We start from the raw sequence: 22,157 nt of genomic DNA, 5'->3' as shown, positions 1-22,157 counted from the left end.
TTTTTTTGCTCGCCTTATTATTAGTTAAGATCTGTGTTTGTTTGGTTTTGAATCTAAAAGTTTTTCCAAAATCGTAAGTGTTTTGTTAAAACTGGTTTGGATCTTGCAAAATTCTTTTAGATCTATAAAACCGTCATCTATATCTTGTTAAAGTCTTTAAGAGACTTAAAATCGGTCTCTGTATTGAATTAACCTTTTTGAATATCTTGAAAACCGATTTGAAAACTGTTTTGTGTTTGGTTAAAATGTGTTAAATTGTAATCTGTTTTTCAGTTAAAAGTTTTAAAAACCAAACTGTTTCTTTATAAATCGGTTTATTCTGAATTTCAGTGGTACATATCTGTTTCTGTTTGTATCGTGCTAAATATCCCCTAAACTTGTATTTCTATGATCTAATATTAGTTAGAAGAGAAACAGTGTCATTGTTGGAGATAATTGTTGTTATATATTGGCTAACCCCTATTCTCGAAAGAGTATAGGTTTATGTATATTTTTTCTCTTGTATACTGTAGGGAAAATATTGTTACAGTGCTTCAAGGGTAAAATCTAAAACCTTAACTTTTGTTACTACTTTTTCAGTCACTCTGTTAATTCCGCACAAATCGATTGTAAAGACTATTGGGATACCAAGGTTGCAAAACTCCGATCCTCACTATTGTGAGTGATTTTTCGAGTACCTTCGGTTGAATAGTCACGAGTGAATGTTGTAATAGATAGCTTTATTAATTGCTCGTGTTTGATTTGTTTGTGTGCTATGATTTGTGGTATTTGTTTGGTTCTCATTTTGTTTTTAAATAATTCGTATTTTTGATAAATTGTTTTTAAAAAACTATTTTTTAGCCAAACAATCTGTGTTCTTCTCAAAACTGTTTTTGAGTAAACTGTTTTCGAAATTGATAATCATGGCTGGACATAATAACAATAGTAATAATAATAAAAGAGCACATGCAAGTGACTTAGCCAATTTGATTGATGTGAATCGAAATGTGGGGGATGTGTTTGATGTTATGACAGATTTAATTTCAAATTCTTTGTGTGCAAATGAATGGATTGTTGATTCTGCATGTACATTCCATATGACACCTTTGAGAAGTATTTTTTCTGAATTTAAAGCTTTAACACACAGTTATGTTACTATGGCTGATAATCGTGTGTGTAACGTTGAGGGAATTGGTGTTGTCAATTTGAAATTTAAATCTGGTAATGTGATAAAACTGCATGATGTGAGATATGTGCCTGGTTTGTCAAACAATTTGATGTCATGTGTTAGATTATCTACTTTAGGTTTAGAAGGAAAGTGGGGTTTAAATTGTATGAAAATAACAAAAGGGTCTTTAGTGATTTTAAAGGCAGATTTAAAAAATGACTTTTATATAACCTCTGCTATACCTGCTAATGCATGTTCTGATTTTGATAATTCTGAAATTTTTAATTCTGAATTATGGCATAAGAGGTTAGGTCATATAAACAATAATGGTCTGAAAATTCTGCATGAATCTGGTTATTTGGAAAATGAGAAATTTTCTGTTGTTCCCTTTTGTAATATGTGCAAACTTGGAAAATTAAATAAAGTTCAATTTTCGTTAAAAACCCCTGAAAATGTTATTTTTTCAAAAAGTATTTTGGAATATATACATTTAGATTTATGTGTACCTTCTAATAAACCCACTTATGGTGGTAGTAGATATATCTTAACCGTAGTTGACGATTTTTCTAGAAAAATTTGGATTTTCTTATTGAAACCTAATTTGTTTAAGGTTTGCAAGAATTGGAAAATTCAAATTGAAAGTGAAACTGGCCGAAAAATTAAATGTATTAAAATTGATAATGGTTTAAATTTTTGTAACACCTTGTTTAATAATTTCTGTGTGCAAAATTGTATTAATTTTGAATTTGTCCCAAAGGCATCCCAATTTAATGGGGTTGCTGAGAGGTTAAATCATACTCTTTTGGAAAGAGTTGGATATCTTTTGACATCGTCTGGTTTACCTAGAAAATTCTGGGGTGAGGCTGCTGTAACAGTAGCGTATCTTTTAAATCGAACACCCTCTATCCCCCTTAATGGTGAAATTCCTGAAAGTAAGTGGTTGGGTAGAATTGTCGACATGTCTAATGTTCGTGTGTTTGGGTGTTCTGCTGTGATATGTATTTGCACAGATGGTTTAGATAAGAAAACTGAAAATTGTGTTTTCTTGGATTATGGTGTTACGGATTATAGGTTATGGCTTAGTTCTAGACCTGATTTTAAAACCATTATTAGTAATAATGTGACATTTAATGAAGATGTTATGCCATGTTTGAATGAAAAGTCTAAGTTGTTTGATTCTAAAATTGCTAATAATTGTACAGATTTTAATAGTGTTTTAAATAAAGTGGAGCATAATCTGATTGAGGTAGAAGAGGTAGAAAATAATTATGAAGAGTTTGATTTTCTTTTTGATTTAAGTGGTAATCAGCATGTTGTTTGTGAACCTAAAACTGTGCAATTTCCTATTTTAAAAATTGCTGAAATGGGTTTTGAAAATGTTTCTAGAATTGCTGAAATTCTCCTTGTTTTCAAGAATGAAAATTCAGAATATGAGAGTGAAAGTGAATTTAAGAAATCAGATACTCGTTTTGATTGTACTGTTGAGCATTGTACTGCTGAGCAATGTAAATATTGTGAATCTAAAGTTGTGCAATTTGATAACACTGAAGTTGCTGAAATTGATTCTGGAAATGATGATTTTGCTCATAATGCTGCTGCAAAATTGTTTACTGTACAAAACGAAAATATAAAAATTGGGAAGGAAGACGACTGTGTTCTCAATTGTGGTTATATTAATTCTGGTTTGCATGAAATTAATATTCAATATGCTGATAATGTGCAAATTGATGCTAAAATTGAGTTTGTCAATTTTGAGAGAGAAGTTACCTCTGTTTGTAAAAATTGTATTCAAAGTGAGGTGGAGACTGATATAATTGACATTAGAGAGAAAGAAATTGAAAATTCTATTTTTCGTTGTCATTCTGAAAATTAGAACATGGTTGCTGATTATATAAATGTGCAGTTTTGTGATATACATGTTGATAATACTAGTTGTGAATCAGAATTTGTGCATTGTGATGTTCAAACTGATGTTGATATTGTTTTTGATTCTTTGTTGTATATGAAAACTGCTGCTGAGCAATACACTGATTTTGTGAATGAAAATGTTGTTATCTAGAGTGTATGGTTGATAATGAGGAAAGATCTAGTGAAACTGATATTTTTGTTGGTGATTTTCAAATTTTATCTGCTCCAAAGCAGTTTGTGAATAAAATTGAAAATACAGTTTCTGAGATTAAAAATAATGTAGAAACTGATTTGGATAATAGTAATGAGTTAGAAAATTACTTATTTGTTAGAAATGAAGTTAGGAATAGTCCTAAGGTGTTCTCTATGTTTGGTAATTTTGATTCATCTTCTTTACCTGGAGGTATGTTTGAGAGCTTAGATGTGGATAAACCTATGAGTGATAGGAAATTGTTCAATCCCGAAAGTAAGTCTCAATATTTTGTGTTAAAAGAAGATAAGAGCTCATTAGGTGGTAATGAGTGTTTGAAATCAGTTTCTAGGCTTTGGTATTGGCTTCTTTGTGTTATGTTATCATTGGTTGTGAATGATATGAAACTTGTGAAGCTTGCTACTGTTTTTGTTTGTATATTGTGTACTATATGTTTCTGTTGTATGATACATTTACAATGTAGAGAAGGTTTGTCAACAATTGAATTTAGAAATATGTCTGCTGTTGAAGATACAATATTGTGGAAAATTAAGAAAATTGTATTTTGTTTGAAAATTATGTTTTGATACATTTGATTAGCTGTGTTTAACATGTATAGATGGTAAGCTAAAGTAATGTATTGTTTGACTAACTTGTATATATCTTTTTCTTTATGCAGGTATATAATCCAAAATTTAGGCGATGATGATCCCCATTTACTCGGACAAAAAATCAGGTGGAGGATTTGTTGGATTTTTTGTCCTTCGGATCCACCCCAATATTATACACAACACACCAATTATCTAAGCAGCCCATTCGAACCGGGCTTGGCTTGTGACCCACAACCCACTTACTGACTCTTACCTGTGATCCGCACCCGCGCCCATGACCCGACCCGTTACCCGGCTGGGGTCCTAGTCCCTTTGCGAGGCTTGATCTGGGCCATTGATTATAGATATTGATTTTGGCCGTCCATTTCCATTTGGCATGTATATATATATATATAGTCATTCTTTGATTAATCTCTCTAATCTCACTCTCTCTCGCTCACTACTCTCTGGCCTTTCCCCTCTCTCTCTTTCGACCCATTGCTCTTCTCTTTCCAGTGACTTTCACGGCGGGTCACGGCGGTTTCTCGGTGGTGCCTTCCTCCTGTAATCTTGTGGAGTTCCTGTGGCACGTTTTCCCTTTTGTATGTAGTCGTTCGTAGCCGAAAGGGGCTCGTTCGACGCGGTAGGCCTTTGGGTGCCTTGTTTGTGTTGAAGTGGGGTTATATATCGTGTGTATCGCGGTCGTGGCCGGTTCGTTTATATAGTCGCTAGATTAGATGTGTATTGTGTCGATTTTGTGCTTTTCCGAATTGGTTGGGGCTGAGCCTAACCAAACTAGTTCAATATTTGTGTTGTTACTTGATTTCATAAATAAAATACTTAAATCCGTTAATAAATTTCATAACATTATCCGTTAGTATTCCATGAGCAAAATTTATATCTTACCATGAACAGTGTAATCTGTATATATTGCATATGTAAATGAATATGCACAATTTTTATGGATGAAACAATTATGGTTTGATTATGAATTTCAATTTAATGAATTTTTTATCCATGATTACGTTTTTTTTTTTTAAAAAAAAAAAAAAGAAGAAACATGACACTATTTTGTTAGGTAATGACAAAAAATATAAAATAATAATATCATTGTTGTAAGAGTGTGTTGATATGACTGTAAGTGATATGTGATTAAATAAAATAAATGAATATTTCATATAACACGAGGTGATGGAAATAAAGTGTGGGATCGTTTTTTGTTCATTTAAATCATATTCTTGAAACTACTAATATTTTACCTTAAGAGATGTATAAGGAGACTTCAGTGATATTAAGGTTAAGAACATTATATATTATAAATAAATAAATAAATAATTGTCACTTGACATTTTTTAAATCCAATAAATAAGGACATATGTTTAATTAATTATTATTAAAATAATTTCATTAGTGATTTTACCATTGTGCTACTATTCTTTAATCATAATTAAATTTAAAACAATAATTAAATATGTCTGACAAAGCTATGAACTACTCATTCATTGGTATTGTGATGATTAATCATTCTCTATAACTTTAGATAGTTTATGTTGATTTTAATTTGAAATATTAAATGAATAAACTGAGCACATACTTCATTTGTTTTACTTTATTTGTCAATTATTTCTATTTTTTTATATCTCATCTCATTTTTTTAAAAAAAAATAATTATACATTTTAATTATAATTTAAATTTTATAATTAATATTTTTAAATTTTAAATTAAACTAATTAATTATCTTAATTTTAATTTATAATTATTTATTAATTATTGTATTTTACCTAAACTTCCGTATTTATATTAAATTGGACATAAAAGTGGGATGAAATAAGTATTTTTTATATATTTTTTTATTTAACATATTATATAAATAATAATTTAATAGAAAATATTATACTATTAAAAATTTTATCTAATACTTTAAAGAAAATTAGCGAAATAAGATCCTGATATTATTTATTTTTATATGAAAACACAAAAATATATATAAAAATATGTCAATAATATAACAAAATATTTTATATTAAATTATTAATTTTATTTTTTTATAAATATATAGAATATATACTATGTATTATTTTGGGGTAAGTATATATAATGTTTTTTATAATATTAATAAAAAATGGTTGTAAATAAATAAATCTGATGATCACGTTTAAGAATATTTTTATGCTTTTTAAATACAAGGTTAAATTAAGCAATTTTCCATTCGTGCGAAGTGAGAATTGTGGTACATAACTACATATAATTAAACGTCGTCTTCTCGGCACGTGCTGGCCTTGGCCTGGCACAGCGGAGCACAGACAGCCAGTCATTTTACCCGGTCAATACAGCAAAGCGCGTGGGGATAGAATAGAAAACTACGCCCCTATCGTAGCCCCGTCATGTCATCAATCATAAATTCAATTGTAGTATCCTAAAACAATGAACCAAAACAAATAATTTAGTAAGTACTAGTATCTAAAAAGGACAAAAAGCGGACCACGAAACGACGGGTAGAAGGGATCGCGGATGAGAGATGAGATGCAATCAAACAAAACCAAAAAAAAAAAGAAAGGCCCCAGGGCTACTACTGGCTAGAGCTGGGCGAGTACCCAATGCTCTCCGTCAATATCGACGCGGAAACCGTTGAGCCGAGCGAACAGGTCCACGGCCCTTCTGACGCCATAGTCGGCCTCGTCGTTGAAGTAGTCGTGCCCGAACAGAACCCCGTCGGGCCTCAAGACCCGGTAAGCCAGGTTGATGTCCGCCCAGGCCGAGTGGAAGTCATGGGCTGCGTCCACTTCCACTAAGTCGCCGTAGACGCCCCAATCACACAACCCTCGCAGCGCCGTCCCCGCCGAGAACGGCAAGAACACTATCGACTCGGTGGCGTTCGCGTTCATCACGTTCTTCATGAATTGGTATAGCAGCAGCACGTCCCCGTTCACCATTTTCAGGCTGTTCTTCTGGTCGATGTACCCCGGCCACCCCCGAAAGTCGTCTATGCATATAATCTGGGTCTCCAGCCCCAGCCGCCGGGTCAACCCCGCCATGTGCGTGGCCGATGCCCCAAGGAAAGTCCCCACCTCGACGATGGTCTTGGGCCTCACCCGGCGGATGAGGTTCTCGAACACGGCCCCCTCGGACCCCCACCCCTTCTTCCATTCCTGGAAAAGCAGCTTCTTGGCGTGGGCGGGGGGGAAGTTGTCCCAGGGGGATGTGCCGTTGAAGACCCGGTCGAGGATTGTTTTGCGGGCGCGGCCGGGGGGCAACGGATCGGAGCACTGGCTGCTGTCGGAGAAGGTGTTGTGGTCCACCAAGTCTCTGGCCTGCTGAGAAATCCTGGGATTTGAGTGGGATGCGTATCCCAGGACGTACGACAGGAGGAGGAGGACGCAATAGGCCGCTGGTTTACCCCACTTCTTGAAGGCGAGGGCGGCCGTCCGTTTCTGGTGGATGCGGTGGCGGAGGAGGTCCGAATGATCCTCTGACTTCATGTTGTTGTTGGCTGGCTGGCTGGCTGCTGTTAATTCCGATTTGATGATGCCCTCCTCTTCTTTTCTTTTCGTTTCTTCCTTCTTTCGTTATTGCCTCTATTTGCCTGTTGTTGCCTTGGAACGGAAACAGGGTGGGTCGTTTTTCTGACCCGTGCTAGGAAGGAGCCGTGCTGATCTAGCGTTGAAAGCTCCTCCTATTTAATAGCCCAATATGGGAACCGGAGAATTTCCGGGTTGGACTGGAGCTTGTGCGTTGTGTTGGTTTCATCCGTTATATGATAAAATAGTAGGATCCATGAATTCAGTATTTTATTATGTTTATTTATTTTCTTCAATAAAATATTGCTTCGTTATTTATTTATGTAATAATTATATAATTTTAGCTTAGCAATATTCATCTTTAGTTCATAATAATAATTGATATATTTTTTATTTTAAATTATCTCATGCCAGTTCATATATTTTTATTTTTATTAAATTCATTTATTTTAAATATATTTAACAAATATAAATAAATTTAGTTAAATTTTTAATTCTATAAAATTCATTTAAAATCTTTTTATTTTTATATATTCTTAATAAATAATTTTTTTTAGTTAAATTTTATTTTATTTATAAAATTAGTTTATATTTAATGATAAAAAAAACTATATTTTATTAATATTATATTATATAAAATTTTATTTTCTATAAAATAATATAAAAAATATATCTATATTTTTTAAGATGTAGCATTAAAAATACTTAAATATATATATTTAAATTTTTTTTCGTATATATTAAATTATATTTTTAAAAAATTAACAATAAATGAACTAACTATCCCTGTGGATGTTTGTTTCGCATTATAACAAAGCATAGATCGTTCATAGCATTTAAATACGCAAAAACCTTGTTAAATTGTTTAATTGTAATAAGAATTTATCCTTTGAAGAGTGATCATTTCAAATTTGAGTATATTATTAGTTGTATTTTTTATTTATTTTTTTATGAAAATCATTACAATATTCTCCTTTTGACTTTTTATTTTTTTTCTGAAAAAAAAATATATTTTTTAATTTTATTTTAAATTTTTAAAATTATAATTTTTTAAAATTTTAATTAAATTAATAAATTATCTTAATTTTAATATAAAATTATTTTTATTATACAATAATTATTTTTATTAATATATTCTTAATTATTTTCTAAATTGACACAAAAAGTTTGCAAATTTTTGGGAGTTAGGCGGACAAGCAAACTATTTATGTTAAGAGTTGACGTCTAAGCCTGCTGGTGTTTTTGTCTGTTGGCAACTTTTGAAATTTTCAATTTAAACTTCGTATTTTTCTAATTTTTTAAATATATATCACATTTATTAAAGTTTGGATCATATAAATAAAATATAATGATTGTATCCGTCCCCGCTATGTATAATATAGTAAAAATAAATAAATTATTATTGATAATGTAAAATACTCATATGATATATTCAAAACTCTCTTGTTTATATGTTTTTTTAATAAATAAATATATAAATTTATATTTACAATTTTTTATATTTTATAAAATTAATTTATATTAATTATAAATAAATAAATATTTTTTTATTTATTTGTGTTATATAAAATTTTATTATTTATAAAATAATATTTATATTATATATATTTTATTAAAATATACTAATATTTTAAATATATATGTCTATTTTAAATTTCTTTTAATCATATATTAATTTTTATTTTAAAAATAATAACAATATCAATTATATAATAAATAATAATATAATATTATAACTAAATTAATTTAGATAATATTATATATTTCATCCATCCTAAATAATTTAAATATAAATTATAATTATAAATAATTAAAAAATATATTAATATAAATAATAATAAATTAAGATAACTATATCATTTAATTAAAAAATTTAAATTATGAAATTTAAAATATAAGTAAAATATATAAGTATATTTTTTAGAAAAATGACAAATTATATGAAACGAATAAATATAGAAATATAGTCAAATGATGTAGAATAAAAAAAAAAATTGAATAGTTATTTAATATGCTCTCCGTTTACTTCTAATGTTTACATATTTCAATTTTCGTCCGTCAAATTCAAATATTTATATTTTCTTTTTTAATAATTGTGGACAGTACCACTAATTACTAATACTTCTCCTGTCTCAAAACTATAGTTTGAGTTATTATATTTACACTGGTTTAATTGGACCAACTTGCAAATTATGAATTTTATTTTATTTTATTTTACTTAATTTTCATGTTAGTGTTGGAAAAAATTGTTACTTGGTCTCCACCTCCACGTCAGCTTCGATGGTGTTCACATCAGCTCCGGTTTGTCCACATCAGCGCACGTGCTTCTGATATGCATTTTTCCGGCATCGAAAAATAGAAATAGTGACAATGCTTCAATTATTGTCATAAAATCAGATGTCAAATAATTACTGTTTAAAAATAATAATTGGATCCAATTACATAATAAAATTTACAATTTTTCCAAAAAATATATTATAAATACTAAAGCTGAATGAAGAAAATATGATATAAATAGATATGTTGATATAATATAATAAAAAAATTATTTTTTAAAATATTATAAATATAATGACATATTTATTTTGTTATTTCTTAAAGAAAACAATTTTTAAATTGAAAAAATTCACACAGCCTTATACATCAAGTCCAATCCAAATATGCATATGACTCTGGTTGGCAAATGCCTATAAAAAAAAATAAATATTAATAATAATATATAACGTATTATATAAATACATATCACAAAATATATATTAGGAAGAGGTAGGCGTGGGCGGGCGGATGACCCAGTGCTGGCCATCGACTTCAACTCGTAGATGATTTAATCGAGCAAATAAATGGACAGCTCTTCTAACACCTCCGCTGTCCGCGGAAGTGAAATAGTCATGACCAAAGATGACTCCACCGGGCCTCTTGAGGATCTTGTAGGCTGCGTTGATGTCGGACCAGGCGGCGTGAAAGTCGTGGCCCGCGTCCACTTCCACCAAATCCCCAAACACCCCCCACTCACACAGCTTCACCAGCGCCGAGCTCGTCGAGAATGGCATCATCACCACCTGCTCCGTCGCCTTCAAGCCCGCCACGTTCTGCATGAACTGTTGCATCAGCAGTACGTCTCCGTTTACCATCTTCAGCTCCTTGAACTTCTCCTATATGTCGTCAGTACACAGCAGCAGCAGGCACCAGTCCACCACCGCGCGCCATCAATTTAATTAGCGAAGAGACAGACACACTAGTTAGTTAGTTAATTAATTAATTAGCAACACAAGCTAAATACACTAGTATGATCTTCATCCATTAGATCTGCAGCTAGCTTGCCTGAAACCCCGGCCAGCCACGGAAGTCGTCAACGCATACTATCTGGGTGTCGCGGAGCCCGAGATTCCGAGCCACGCTGACCATGTGGAGTGCCGACGCACCAAGAAATGTTCCGACTTCGATTATTACCCTCGGCCGCACTTCCCGAATGAGATTCTCAAAGACGGCCCCATTCGAACCCCATCCTCTAATCCTACGCGGACGGAGCAAGGGTGCAACGTGCGCCGGGGGGAAGTCTTGCCAGGGGGAAGACCCGTTGAAAACCCGGTCAAGAATTGTTTGGCGGACGTGGTTTGAAGCTACTGGGCTGCCACACCGGGTTAAGAACAGGTTGTGGTCGTCGTCTCCTGCTTCTGCTCGATGAATTCTGGGAGGGGGAGGGAGTGGCTCGGCCAAGGAAATTGGCGTCGTCGGTGCAGCTTCCCGGCTGGAGGAGTAGGATGGTGATGATGATGACGACGATGACGAGAGGCGACCCAGGGAATAGAAACATACCAGGATTATCAAGTACCCTCCATATCTCGTGAACTTAACAGCCACTAGTCTGTTGCGGTGCAGGTGATGGTGGTGCGGCGCTGGCGGCAGGCTTGATGCCTCTGATCGTGTCGTCGTCATCATCTTGCAGACTAATTTACATCGATCCCACTAATTAAGCTAGTAGTAAAAAGGAATTTGTTACGTACGAAATTTAGAATTAGGTTAAAAGCCCAAGGTAAAACGAGGAATGGGCCTGGCAATAGGGTTGATTGAACTGGCTGAAGGACACCGTGAGGAAATCAAGGAAAATAAATTTATTTATTTATTTCTAAGAAAAATTCAGGACGGAAGGTCTTCAGGTCGAGAGGTCCGCAAGACGGAAAGACCTCAAGTCGGAAGGTCTTCAGGTCGGGAGGCCCTCAAGATGAAAGACCTCAAGTCGGACGGTCTTCAAGTCGGGAGATCCGCAAGACTGAAAGACCTCAAGTCAGACGGTCTTCAGGTCGGGAGGTCCGCAAGACGGAAAGACCTCAAGTCGGAAGGTCTTCAGGTCGAGAGGTCCGCAAGACGGAAAGACCTCAAGTCGGAAGGTCTTCAGGTCGGGAGGCCCTCAAGATGAAAGACCTCAAGTCGGACGGTCTTCAGGTCGGGAGATCCGCAAGACGGAAAGACCTCAAGTCGGAAGGTTTTCCGGTCGGGAGGTCCGCAAGATGAAAGACCTCAAGTCGGACGGTCTTCAGGTCGGGAGATCCGCAAGACGGAAAGACCTCAAGTCGGAAGGTCTTCCGGTCGGGAGGTCCGCAAGACGGAAAGACCTCAAGTCGGAAGGTTTTCAGGTCGGGAGGTCCTCGAGACGGAAAGTCGTTGAGATGGGATATCCGCAGGTCGGGTAAACTGTAGGTCGGATAGAAGGACGAAGTCGGGCCAAAAGAGCGGAAGGTCTGTGGTCGGCTCAAGGAGTGAAATATAGGGAATTTTGGTCTGCTGGGGACACGTGTCAGCATAAGAAAGGTTGGAAGACGGTTGAGAAGGAGACGTTGTAACCGTTCGGGTGACGGTTTTCAGTACGGTTTCCCAGGGAATATTTAAGGATTTGGATCATCATTTGGCAAGGCATCTTCAATCAACTTCAACAAAGCAAAGTCAGATTTGGGGATCACCACTTTAAATTTCAGTCTTTTATTTTTCAGTTTATTTTCTATACCATACAGTGTTTAGAGATTCCTAATCTCAGGCACTAATTAATCAAGTTTAAGGATATTTTCTATATCTTTGAATTTTACTTTATTTTTGTTGAAAAATTACATCAACAAATTGGCGACCACAGTGGGAGCAAGACAAAATTGCTCATTCCAATTCCGGCGATAATTTCATACGTCTTAGATCCGGCCGAATCATCGGAAGGGTCCATATGGCAGGGTCACAACCGCAAGCATCTTCGACACCGGTGGGAGAATCCGTTCCACCACCCATTGTGCCAAATGCCGGGGAAATCCCACAACCACCAACTGATTGGTGGTCTTATGTTCAACAAATGAACAACCAGCATACCTTGGTTATGCAGAATATGTTGCGTGAGCAACAAACGAACATGTTGCGTGAGCAACAGAGTCAGTTGCAGAACATGATAGATCAAGCATTGTCAAGGGTTAGTCTTCAACCCACTCAAACGCCACCAGGAGTGTCACCGTCCAGACCACAGGCAAATTTCGCAGGGCCATCATTCGTGGATAGTACATTCCCAAGTGCCACAAATCCCAACCGAATGGATCGGGGAAAAACTCCTTTGACTTTTCCCAACAATGTTCCACTGGGACCAAGGGTTACCAGTTCGCAGCCGAACAATACAAGGGAGGACAGGCCTGAAGGATATATACATGATCCGATTCATATTCCTGTGCAGGATCCGTTCCAGGTTCCTGATCATCAACGCTTTCATGTAGATCCTGATGAGATTGCACATATATTAAGGGATCAGTATGGATTAACTCCTCAGATGGCTAACCGCCCTGCATATCAAAGACCTTTCCCAGAAAGGATCATTCATGAACACCCTCTCCCAAGGAATTTTCGACCACCCGACTTTCATGCATTCTCAGGGGAGGACGGATCTTCCACCATAGAACATGTTGGTCGGTTCACAGCACAATTAGGAGAGGTTGGCAATAACCCTTTTTATAAGTTACAGCTGTTTGGTTTGTCTCTTACCAGAACGGCGTTTTCATGGTTTGTAAGTCTACCTCCTGGACAAATTCAGACATGGGAAGGATTGGAGATGGCATTTCACGCTAGATTCTTTAATCCTTTACCAGTTGTTTCTTTAACTGATTTACTTGAATTGAGACAGTATCCAGAAGAAACTGCTTCACAGTTTATAGAAAGGGTGCGATTGATGAAGGGACGATGTCCTACGGTAATCAGTGAGAAAGAGATGACCAATTTAGTGGTCCGGAATATGCATAATCGTTTAAGAAAGGCACTCACTGCCCTGGATGTTGAGGATTTGGCAAATCTTGCATCCAAGGCAGGACGTCTAGAGTCTTTGTTCAGAGAGGAAGATCAGCATAACAGGCGTAATAGAGGCCAACATATGGCGAGTATGGGAACAGAAACATGCGACTTTGATTTTAATCAGTCAGAAGAGATGGCAGCCGAAATCCTTTCTGGAAAACCGTATGTATGTCCTAAATTGAAGCCAGTACCAGGATCTGAAGGAAAGGAGCAACCGACCTTTGATAGTTCGAAAGCTGATGAAATCTTTGATATCCTACTGACTGATGGGCAGATCCGTATTCCAAAGGGCCAAAGACTTGCCACTAAAGAAGAAATCAAAGGGAGACCATATTGTCGGCTCAAATACATCACTTTAGGTGTAGACCAGCAACCATTTCCGAAAGTAACAACTGCAATGGTTGACATCCAACCAAGTTCGGAAACAAGGAAAAGTTCGGTCAATAGTGGACAAACAGGGGAGCAAACTCAGGTAAGTCCCGGAAAAAAGAAAGGGAATCAGCCAAATAGCAGCCGACCGGAAGAACGACTCAAGGTTGTTGAAAGGCCAGTCGCTGAAAAATGGGACCGTCCAGACGGTTCTTTTAACGTGGAAGTGAAGGAAAAGGTTTTAGTGAGAGACCACCCGACCAGAAAAACGGGTTCAGTCGGGAACGATTGGGCTCGAAATAAAAAGCCTTTACCCGTTGATATAGATCCTCGTTTCCCAGGTATGAATCGTACACAGATTCGCAATGCCAAACGCAGGTATGCTGCAAAGTATGGGAAACGAGTTCCTGCAGTGCAACAAAGAACCGACGAACAAAATGCGGCCGACCACTTGACAGGAGATCAGTCCATTAGAGTCTTTACAGAACAAACGACCGACGAGCAGGGAGCGGCCATTCAGTCTCCAATAAGTCGGTCCAGTCGGGTCTGGTCAGGAAAGCAACCGAAGGACGGATTAGGAGCTTCCGACTATACCAAAAGAAGTTCGTCGGGACAGGGGAAAGGTAAAGGAATGGCAGATGAAATAATTAAAGGTTTTAGATGCCAACATTGTGAACGGATCAACATCAATCCATCTCTGGAAGAATTTCGTATTGAATCCTTGACGGTTCAATCTCGAAATGAGACGAAGGAAGAAGTGGTGCCTACAGAGGAAAATTCAAGATCTGTTAAATCTCGTCTGGGACCACGAATCCCTTGTCGAATGACAGAGGTTAACCAGATGAGTGATGAACCGACGTGGGCGAGTCTGGTAGATGATACTATGGACGAACCTTTATGGGCATTCTTGGCAGATGGCGAATTAGAGGAAACAGAGTGGGCAAAGATTACAGATTCTGAGCCTCAGTCGGAAGCACCTTCAATTGTGTTTCCTCCTATTCCAGAGGGTGCGAACTCCCATTTGAAACCCCTGTATGTTAATGCTCACATTTGTGGGAAACCAATCACAAAGGTTTTCGTGGATAATGGAGCAGTCTTTAATGTTATGCCATTGAAGACTCTCAAGAAGCTAGGGAAAGGAATTCATGATCTGTCCCCTGTGGAATTCGAAATGACAAGTTTTACAGGGCAGCCGACCAAGCCTGAAGGTATGATGGTTGCCACAATTGAGGTCGGACCAAAGAAAATTTCCACTGTTTTCTTTATTGTGGACGCAGATACTACATACTCTCTTTTGCTGGGACGAGATTGGATTCATGCCTCTCAATGTGTGCCATCAACCTTGCACCAACAGTTAATGTTCTGGGAAGGAAATCAGGTCTTTAAAATGGAAGCGAATGACAACCCATTCGACGTAACAGAACAAGTGGAAGAGTCAGTGTTTTATTCTAGTCATTTGGCTCCGATGTCTCAGTTGTATATGGCCAGGGAATACCCAAACAAGGGTTATAAAGTCACTGGCCAGAACTCGATGTTCTATTAAAAGAACACCTTTATTGTATGGCTCATGATAAAGCCACACCCATTTCTGTATAAGTTGTTTGTTATGGAAGATACAACTTTAGAAGTATGTAGTTCTCTTATTAATAAGTTCTATTTAAAACAGTTATTACATAAAGTAGAAAATAATAAAGAGATTCTGGATGTTCACCTCCAAGAAGATGAACAATTTCGTTGGCCCGACTTATTAGAAAAAACAGAACCAACAGCTTCATCACAAGACCCGTTATTGGAGTTTAATTTAGGAACCGAATTGGTTCCAAAAGTGATCAGGTTAAGTGGTTATTTGTCTAAAGAGCAACAAACAATGATGCTTGAAGTTATTAGAAACAACATTGATTGTTTAGCGTGGGATTATTCAGAGATGCCTGGTTTGACAAGAAGTCTAATAGAGCATCGATTGCCCATCAAAGAAGGTTGTAAACCTTACAAACAACCTCCAAGGCGAATGAGTCCAGATCTGATGCCTCAAATCAAGGAAGAAATCCAAAAACTTCTCAAAGTGGGTTTCATTCAACCTTGCCGTTATGCGGAGTGGCTGGCTAATATTGTGCCAGTGGTCAAGAAAAATGGTAAGATAAGGATATGCATCGACTTCAGGGATTTGAATCTAGCTACCCCTAAGGACGAATACGTGATGCCTATGGCCGACATGCTGATAGATGCAGCAGCAGGGCATAAAATCCTTAGTCTGATGGATGGCTATGCAGGTTATAACCAAATATTCTTGGCAGAAGAAGACATTCCTAAGACAGCATTCAGATGCCCAGGGGCTTTGGGTATTTATGAATGGACAGTCATGCCATTCGGGTTAAAGAATGCAGGGGCAACTTACCAAAGAGCCATGAATTCAATCTTTCATGATTTAATTGGCAGATCTATGGAAGTGTATATTGATGATGTTATAGTTAAATCTGCCAGTTTTGACGAACATTTGAGAGATCTTGAAGAGGCATTTGAAAGAATGAAGAAGTACAAGTTGAAGATTAATCCAACCAAATGTGCTTTTGGAATATCAGCCGGGAGCTTTCTAGGATTCTTAGTTCATGAGAGAGGAATTGAAATTGATGCCAACAAGGCTAAAGCCATTCTTGATAGTCGGCCACCCAAGACGGTTACAGAAATCCAAAGTCTGTTGGGTAAGGTGAATTATTTGAGGCGTTTCATTTCTAATGCTGCTGGCAAGGTCAGACCCATTACTAAATTGTTGAAAGCTGGAAAAATTGCCTTTGAATGGGGTCCCGACCAACAAACGGCTTTAGATGCTATCAAGCAGGCATTGGTTCACCCTCCAGTCTTGATGCCTCCCAAACAAGGTCGGCCACTCAAACTTTATTTGGCAAATACATATGAAGTGGTTAGTTGTTTATTGGCGCAGGATGGTGATGACGGGAAGGAAAGGGCAATTTACTATCTCAGTAAAACCCTTACAGGACCAGAACTGAATTACACTATCCCAGAAAAAATGTGTTATTCATTGGTCTTCGCTTGCACTAAACTCGAGCATTATTTGCTGCCCAGAAGAGTTGAGGTCATATCAAAGGTGGATCTCATCAAATTGATTTTACAGAGACCTACTATGAAGGGCAGACTCATGAAATGGGCCATCAAATTGGCTCCTTTCGATCTTCACCATTCCCCACTGAGGGCAATTAAGGGGCAAGCAGTAGCCGACTTCTTGGCAGAATTCTCACAAGTCGGGTATTCTCTTTGTGATAGTGTCCGACCATTTAGTTGTGCATCATATCTGGATAATCTACAGGTCGGATGTGTGCCTTATATAAGTACCAGAACATGGTTGATGTTCTTTGATGGTTCTACCTCTGGAAACAAATCGGGGGCAGGGGTCTTTTTGCAAGGACCTGATGGTCAAAAGATCAACTTACAACTACGATTGGAATCCATGACCCATAATTCGGCAGAATATGAAGCTTTAATTTTGGGTTTGGAGGCTTTAATTGCCAGGAAGGTCCAGTCTGTAATCATAAGGGGGGATTCTCAATTAGTAGTCAACCAGGTAAACAATCAATATGTGTGCAATTACCCTCATCTTCGCAGATATAGGGACATTGTGAGTCGGTTACTGACAAAAATCTCAGAAGTAATAATTGAGTTCATTCCGAGGGAAGAAAACCAACGTGCTGATGAATTGGCTCAAAGGGCATGTAAAGGAATTCTGGAGGATATGTGGTCGGAGGTCAAGTCGGGCATAGAAGGAAAGACAGACCCGATCTGCGACGTTACGGTCGGGCAGGAGACTATCGGACAGGACCCCGACTGCGAAGTTACGGTCGGGCAAGAGGATATCGGTCAGGAGTCCGACTGCGAGGTTACGGTCGGGCAAGAGGATATTGGACAGGAGCCCGACTGTGAAGTTACGGTCGAGCAAGAGGCTGTCGGTCAGGAGCCCGATTGTGAAGTTATGATCGGGCAGGAGAGTGTCGGACAGGAGCCCGACTGCGAGCCTGTCGGGCAGGAGACGGTCGGTCAGGAGCCCGATTGCGAAGTTTTTATCGGACAGAAGTCCGATGGCGAAACAGTGTCCGATTGGAGAATGGAGCTTATCCTGTATTTACAGAATCCTGGTGCGAGTGTTTCAATTGCGATACGATTGAAGGCTTTACGTTTTCAATTGATAAATGGAATTTTGTACAAGAGATCATTTGAAGGTTTACTTTTGAAATGCTTGGGATCTGAAGAAGCTCTAGAAGTGATGACAGAAGTACATGGTGGGATATGTGGAGCTCATCGGGCAGGTCTCAATATGAGATGGGCCATTCATCGCTTGGGTTTTTTCTGGCCTAAGATTTTTGAGGATTGCATACAATTTGCAAAAGGCTGCCAGGAATGTCAGAGACATGGAAACTTAAATCATTTGCCAGTAACCGAATTACAATTCTTGGCAAAACCATGGCCTTTTAAATCGTGGGCTATGGATATTATTGGTAAGATACATCCTGCTTCATCGAAACATCACTGTTTCATATTGGTCGCGACTGATTACTTTACCAAATGGGTGGAAGCGGTTGCTTTGAAAAATGTGGATCAGAAAGAAGTGATAGACTTCGTTTTGCACCAAATTATTTACAGATATGGTATTCCTCAGTCTATAACAACCGACCAAGGCTTGGTCTTTACAGGGGAAAGGTTCTCTAATTTCTTGGCAGAATTCGGTGTTCGGTTACATCATTCTTCACCTTATTATCCCCAAGCCAATGGACAGGCGGAAGCAGCAAATAAGATTATCATTGGGATTATAAAGAAGATGATTGAAGGGAACCCAAGAAAGTGGCATTTGTTATTGTCTCAGGCTTTATGGGCACATAGAAATACCAGAAATACGGCCACAGGGTTCTCACCGTACCAACTTACGTTTGGCCAAGATGCTGTTTTACCAGCCGAAATTCGAGTATCATCCGGCCGAACAGAATTTACTGATAGTGATCTTACAAAGGAATACCAACAACTTATGTTGCAGCAGTTAGAAGATTTGGATGTTAACCGTCTCCATGCAATAGATCGAAGTGTGAAACAGAGTGAAATCAGAGCAAGGAGTTACGGAAAGAAAGTTCTTCACAGGACATTCCAAAAAGGAGACCTAGTCTGGAAGACCATTCTTCCTACATATAAGAAAACTGATCACTTGGGAAAGTGGTCGCCGAATTGGGAAGGACCATACATTGTTCAAAAAGATATTGGAAATGGCGCGTTCATTATTGTAAATCATGAAGGTAGAAGAGTACATGATTGTATTAATGCTAAATATCTGAAGAGGTATTATCCTGCCTTTTCAGATAACAAAACTGCCTGAAACCACATATTATTCAGAACCCATTTATGGGGGTTCGAACCTACTGGAAGGTTCATTTCTGTTAGTCATCGTGTAGTTGTGAGAAATTTTCTGTCTCTGAATCAGACTTTTCATCCCAGTGAGTGGATATTAGCTCTGGTTCTTCTTCAATAAGATCTTCCAAGTCTGGTCGGTACCTTTCCCATTGGCTTTGCATGTCATCTAGATCTTGGTGGGTACGTGCTTGCATGTCTGTTAGGGCTTGATGTTCACGGTCAACAATGGTACGCAATCTTGAAAAGACTTTTCGTTGATTGGAAAATATGTTATCCCAACCAAGGTCTGGAAGTATGGTTGCTGCATGATTTTCAATCATTTCCATGTGATGATGGAGATCAGGGATGCGGCTGAGGATGTCACGAAGAGGTTCATACCCCTCAATGACTTTTTCCATCAGGCGGATGACGCGATGAATAGTTCTTCTACCTCGTTGGGAGAATCGGAATTTGAAGTCTAGTTGCTTGAGTATATATAACAAGTCTTCTGCATGGCCTCCAATAGGGTGATTACCTACAAAGAAGGGTTGAAGAACACCCTCCCAGTTGCTTGATGGAACATGAGGTCGGTCATTCGCCATGTTTGTTCACACTTTCAGTGTTTTGATTTTTAAAATATGCCTGGGAATATGTTTCTTAAAATGTGAGAAACAGTGTGCTTTTAAAGAAGGAGTTTGGTTCGTTTCCTATAAAGCTGGGAATTGAAAGGTGATCCTTGTTTTGAGAGAAGAAAGAAAAAATGGATTACTAAGTCAGTTGTTGTTACAAAGGGGGAAATATTACAACAGTGCCCCTAGGGCAGTTTTTATCTGTGTCCATTTGTTTTCATCCCTGGATAGCCTTCTGGTATTGGCAGCCGTCTGATATCTTCTGATGAATTGGGATCGGGTTTGGGTTTTCAGCTCTTGATCCAATTCAGCCTCATTTTTGGTATACTTCTCAAGCAGATGCTGTTCATTGGTAATTTGCTTATCCAGGGTAGACTGTTCTTTCCTCAGCTCCCGCAATTCTGCCTCCTTTTTCTGAATGGCATCATCAACCAGAGCTTTCGTGCTAAGGAGACCACCCAGTCTTCCAGTAGTATGCTGAAGGGATTCTCGAGTCTTGGCCAAAGAATTCTCCAGCGTTGTTTGATCGAAGTCGGGCTGGGGGGTTTCGGCTGACAGAAGGCCAATGACTACCACTTCAGTCTTGAGCTCTGTAAGTCTTTCCATCAGCCGATGCAGAATGGGGACGGCTGGTGATTCCGTTGGAGTGTAAAAAAGAAGGCCACCAACCGTCTGAATGAGTTTGTTCAATAAGTCGGACCTTAGTTCGGACAGGGGACGGTTAATGGCCTCAGTGAACACAGTCTGGGCCTCCGCTGGAACCGGAACAGTCGATAGGACGGCTAAGTCCGAAGGCCCCTGCAAGTCCTACAATGTCAATAAATATTCCAAGGGGGTTGCAAATTTGTTCAAAGAAGATATGTGGTACCTCTGGGCGGACTGTTGTCAGTGAGGGGGGTAGCAATGAGGTCGGTCGAGCTGGGCAGACAGCTGGTATAACAGCAGCCGACTCGTCGGCTGCTGCGAATGGTCGCTGAGGTGCCGACCTGGGTCCCTATGGAAAGTAGTATTGGAAACAGTTAGTGTTTTTCGAAAGAAAAGTTATGACCTGGATTGGTTTAATCTTACCAAATTCACAGAAGTCTCCGAATCGGATGAAGACATTTCTTCCATTTCTGGAGGTTGGGCTGCCACAGGTGGTTCTTCTGCCTGCCATTCGATGGCTAGGGGGGGCGCCGCTGCTGGTAGGGCGATTGCAGGTTGGACGGCTACATCTAGAGCCACTGCAGCCAGGATCTCTGGGGCACCTTCGATTTCGGGATCAGCAGCATCAGGGATGTCGTTCTGAGGGTCAGCTTCGGCGAGGGCGGCTGGTTTTTCCTTTGATATAGATGAGTCTGATGCCATGTATGACGGCCGACCCATCTGGGAAGTAGTCCCCTCGCTGTCAGAAGAGACCCCTGCTGCTGATGGGATGGGTGAAGGTGTCTATGGAAAAATCATGAAGATGTTTGTTGTTAAATATATTAAGGTTGATCATCCGAATCTTAAGTCTTGCTGATAAGGAACTTACTGGTTCTATAGGCACTGTTGGTAAAGATTGTTTCCTGGTCGGGGGCCTGGCCCGACCACTCCTCGGTACGGGAGGAGGGGTTTGCCTCTGCGTCGGGTCCTCCGCCCGACTGCTCATTGGCAAATTGGTCTGGACCAAAGGCCCGATTGAATGGTCGGTTGGTGCTGGCGTCGGTTGCTTGGTCGGTGTCACCAAGGTCGGTTCTGGGGAATGAAATGAGTGAAATCAAAGTTATGATATAGTGAATTGGTTCACGGTGTTAAGAAACATTACCAATTCGGGGTCGGGTCCTTGCTGACGTCCTAGTTATTCCAAGGTCTGCTAGTGTTTGCTGGTCGGTCTCCGAGGTCGGGGGTGTTTGCAGCTGGGAAGTTTTTCTTTTGCGCGTGGGACCCCCAGATCCGATTCCCGGGGCGGTTGTTTGTTTTTGGGTGCTAGTATGTATCGCCGCCCCTAGAACCAGTCCTTGGGGAGGGAGGAGTACGTTCAGCAACCGACCCTCATCAGGGGATATCAGGGACCATACGACCGACCACCATTCATTGAAAGTATCTACACTCTCAGGCTTGTATTGCGAAGAAGGAATAAACCAGGAGTG

General features: G+C 38.6%; 2 protein-coding genes across 2 annotated transcripts; both read right to left on the bottom strand.

Moving 5' to 3' along the window:
• Positions 1 to 6,024: 6,024 nt before the first annotated feature.
• On the bottom strand, positions 6,025 to 7,614 carry LOC127245714 (uncharacterized). The gene is made up of 2 exons (XM_051266731.1): positions 6,431 to 7,614; positions 6,025 to 6,252 (listed from the first exon to the last, which is right to left on the bottom strand). The coding sequence occupies exons 1-2, from the start codon at positions 7,313 to 7,315 to the stop codon at positions 6,205 to 6,207; spliced, it is 933 nt and encodes a 310-aa protein (XP_051122688.1). The 5' UTR covers positions 7,316 to 7,614; the 3' UTR covers positions 6,025 to 6,204.
• Positions 7,615 to 9,965: 2,351 nt separating this feature from the next.
• Positions 9,966 to 11,342, bottom strand: LOC127246241 (uncharacterized). The gene is made up of 2 exons (XM_051267499.1): positions 10,676 to 11,342; positions 9,966 to 10,506 (listed from the first exon to the last, which is right to left on the bottom strand). Exons 1-2 carry the CDS (start codon positions 11,291 to 11,293, stop codon positions 10,111 to 10,113), a joined length of 1,014 nt encoding a protein of 337 aa, XP_051123456.1. The 5' UTR covers positions 11,294 to 11,342; the 3' UTR covers positions 9,966 to 10,110.
• Between the last annotated feature and the right edge of the window lie 10,815 nt (positions 11,343 to 22,157).

This window comes from Andrographis paniculata, unplaced genomic scaffold (assembly GCF_009805555.1).
Source record: "Andrographis paniculata isolate CXL003 unplaced genomic scaffold, ASM980555v1 Contig10END, whole genome shotgun sequence".
Classification (NCBI taxonomy): Eukaryota; Viridiplantae; Streptophyta; class Magnoliopsida; order Lamiales; family Acanthaceae; genus Andrographis; species Andrographis paniculata.
Note: the sequence above shows the minus strand (reverse complement) of the source record. Positions and strands in the feature narration are given on the sequence as shown.

Coding starts and splice junctions, on each gene's coding strand:
- LOC127245714 (XM_051266731.1), bottom strand. CDS start 7,315: ATGAAGTCAGAGGATCATTCGGACCTCCTCCGCCACCGCATCCACCAG. Junction 6,253..6,430: donor ATATTGACGGAGAGCATTGG/GTACTCGCCCAG, acceptor TCATTGTTTTAG/GATACTACAATTGAATTTAT.
- LOC127246241 (XM_051267499.1), bottom strand. CDS start 11,293: ATGATGACGACGACACGATCAGAGGCATCAAGCCTGCCGCCAGCGCCG. Junction 10,507..10,675: donor GTGGCTGGCCGGGGTTTCAG/GCAAGCTAGCTG, acceptor GACGACATATAG/GAGAAGTTCAAGGAGCTGAA.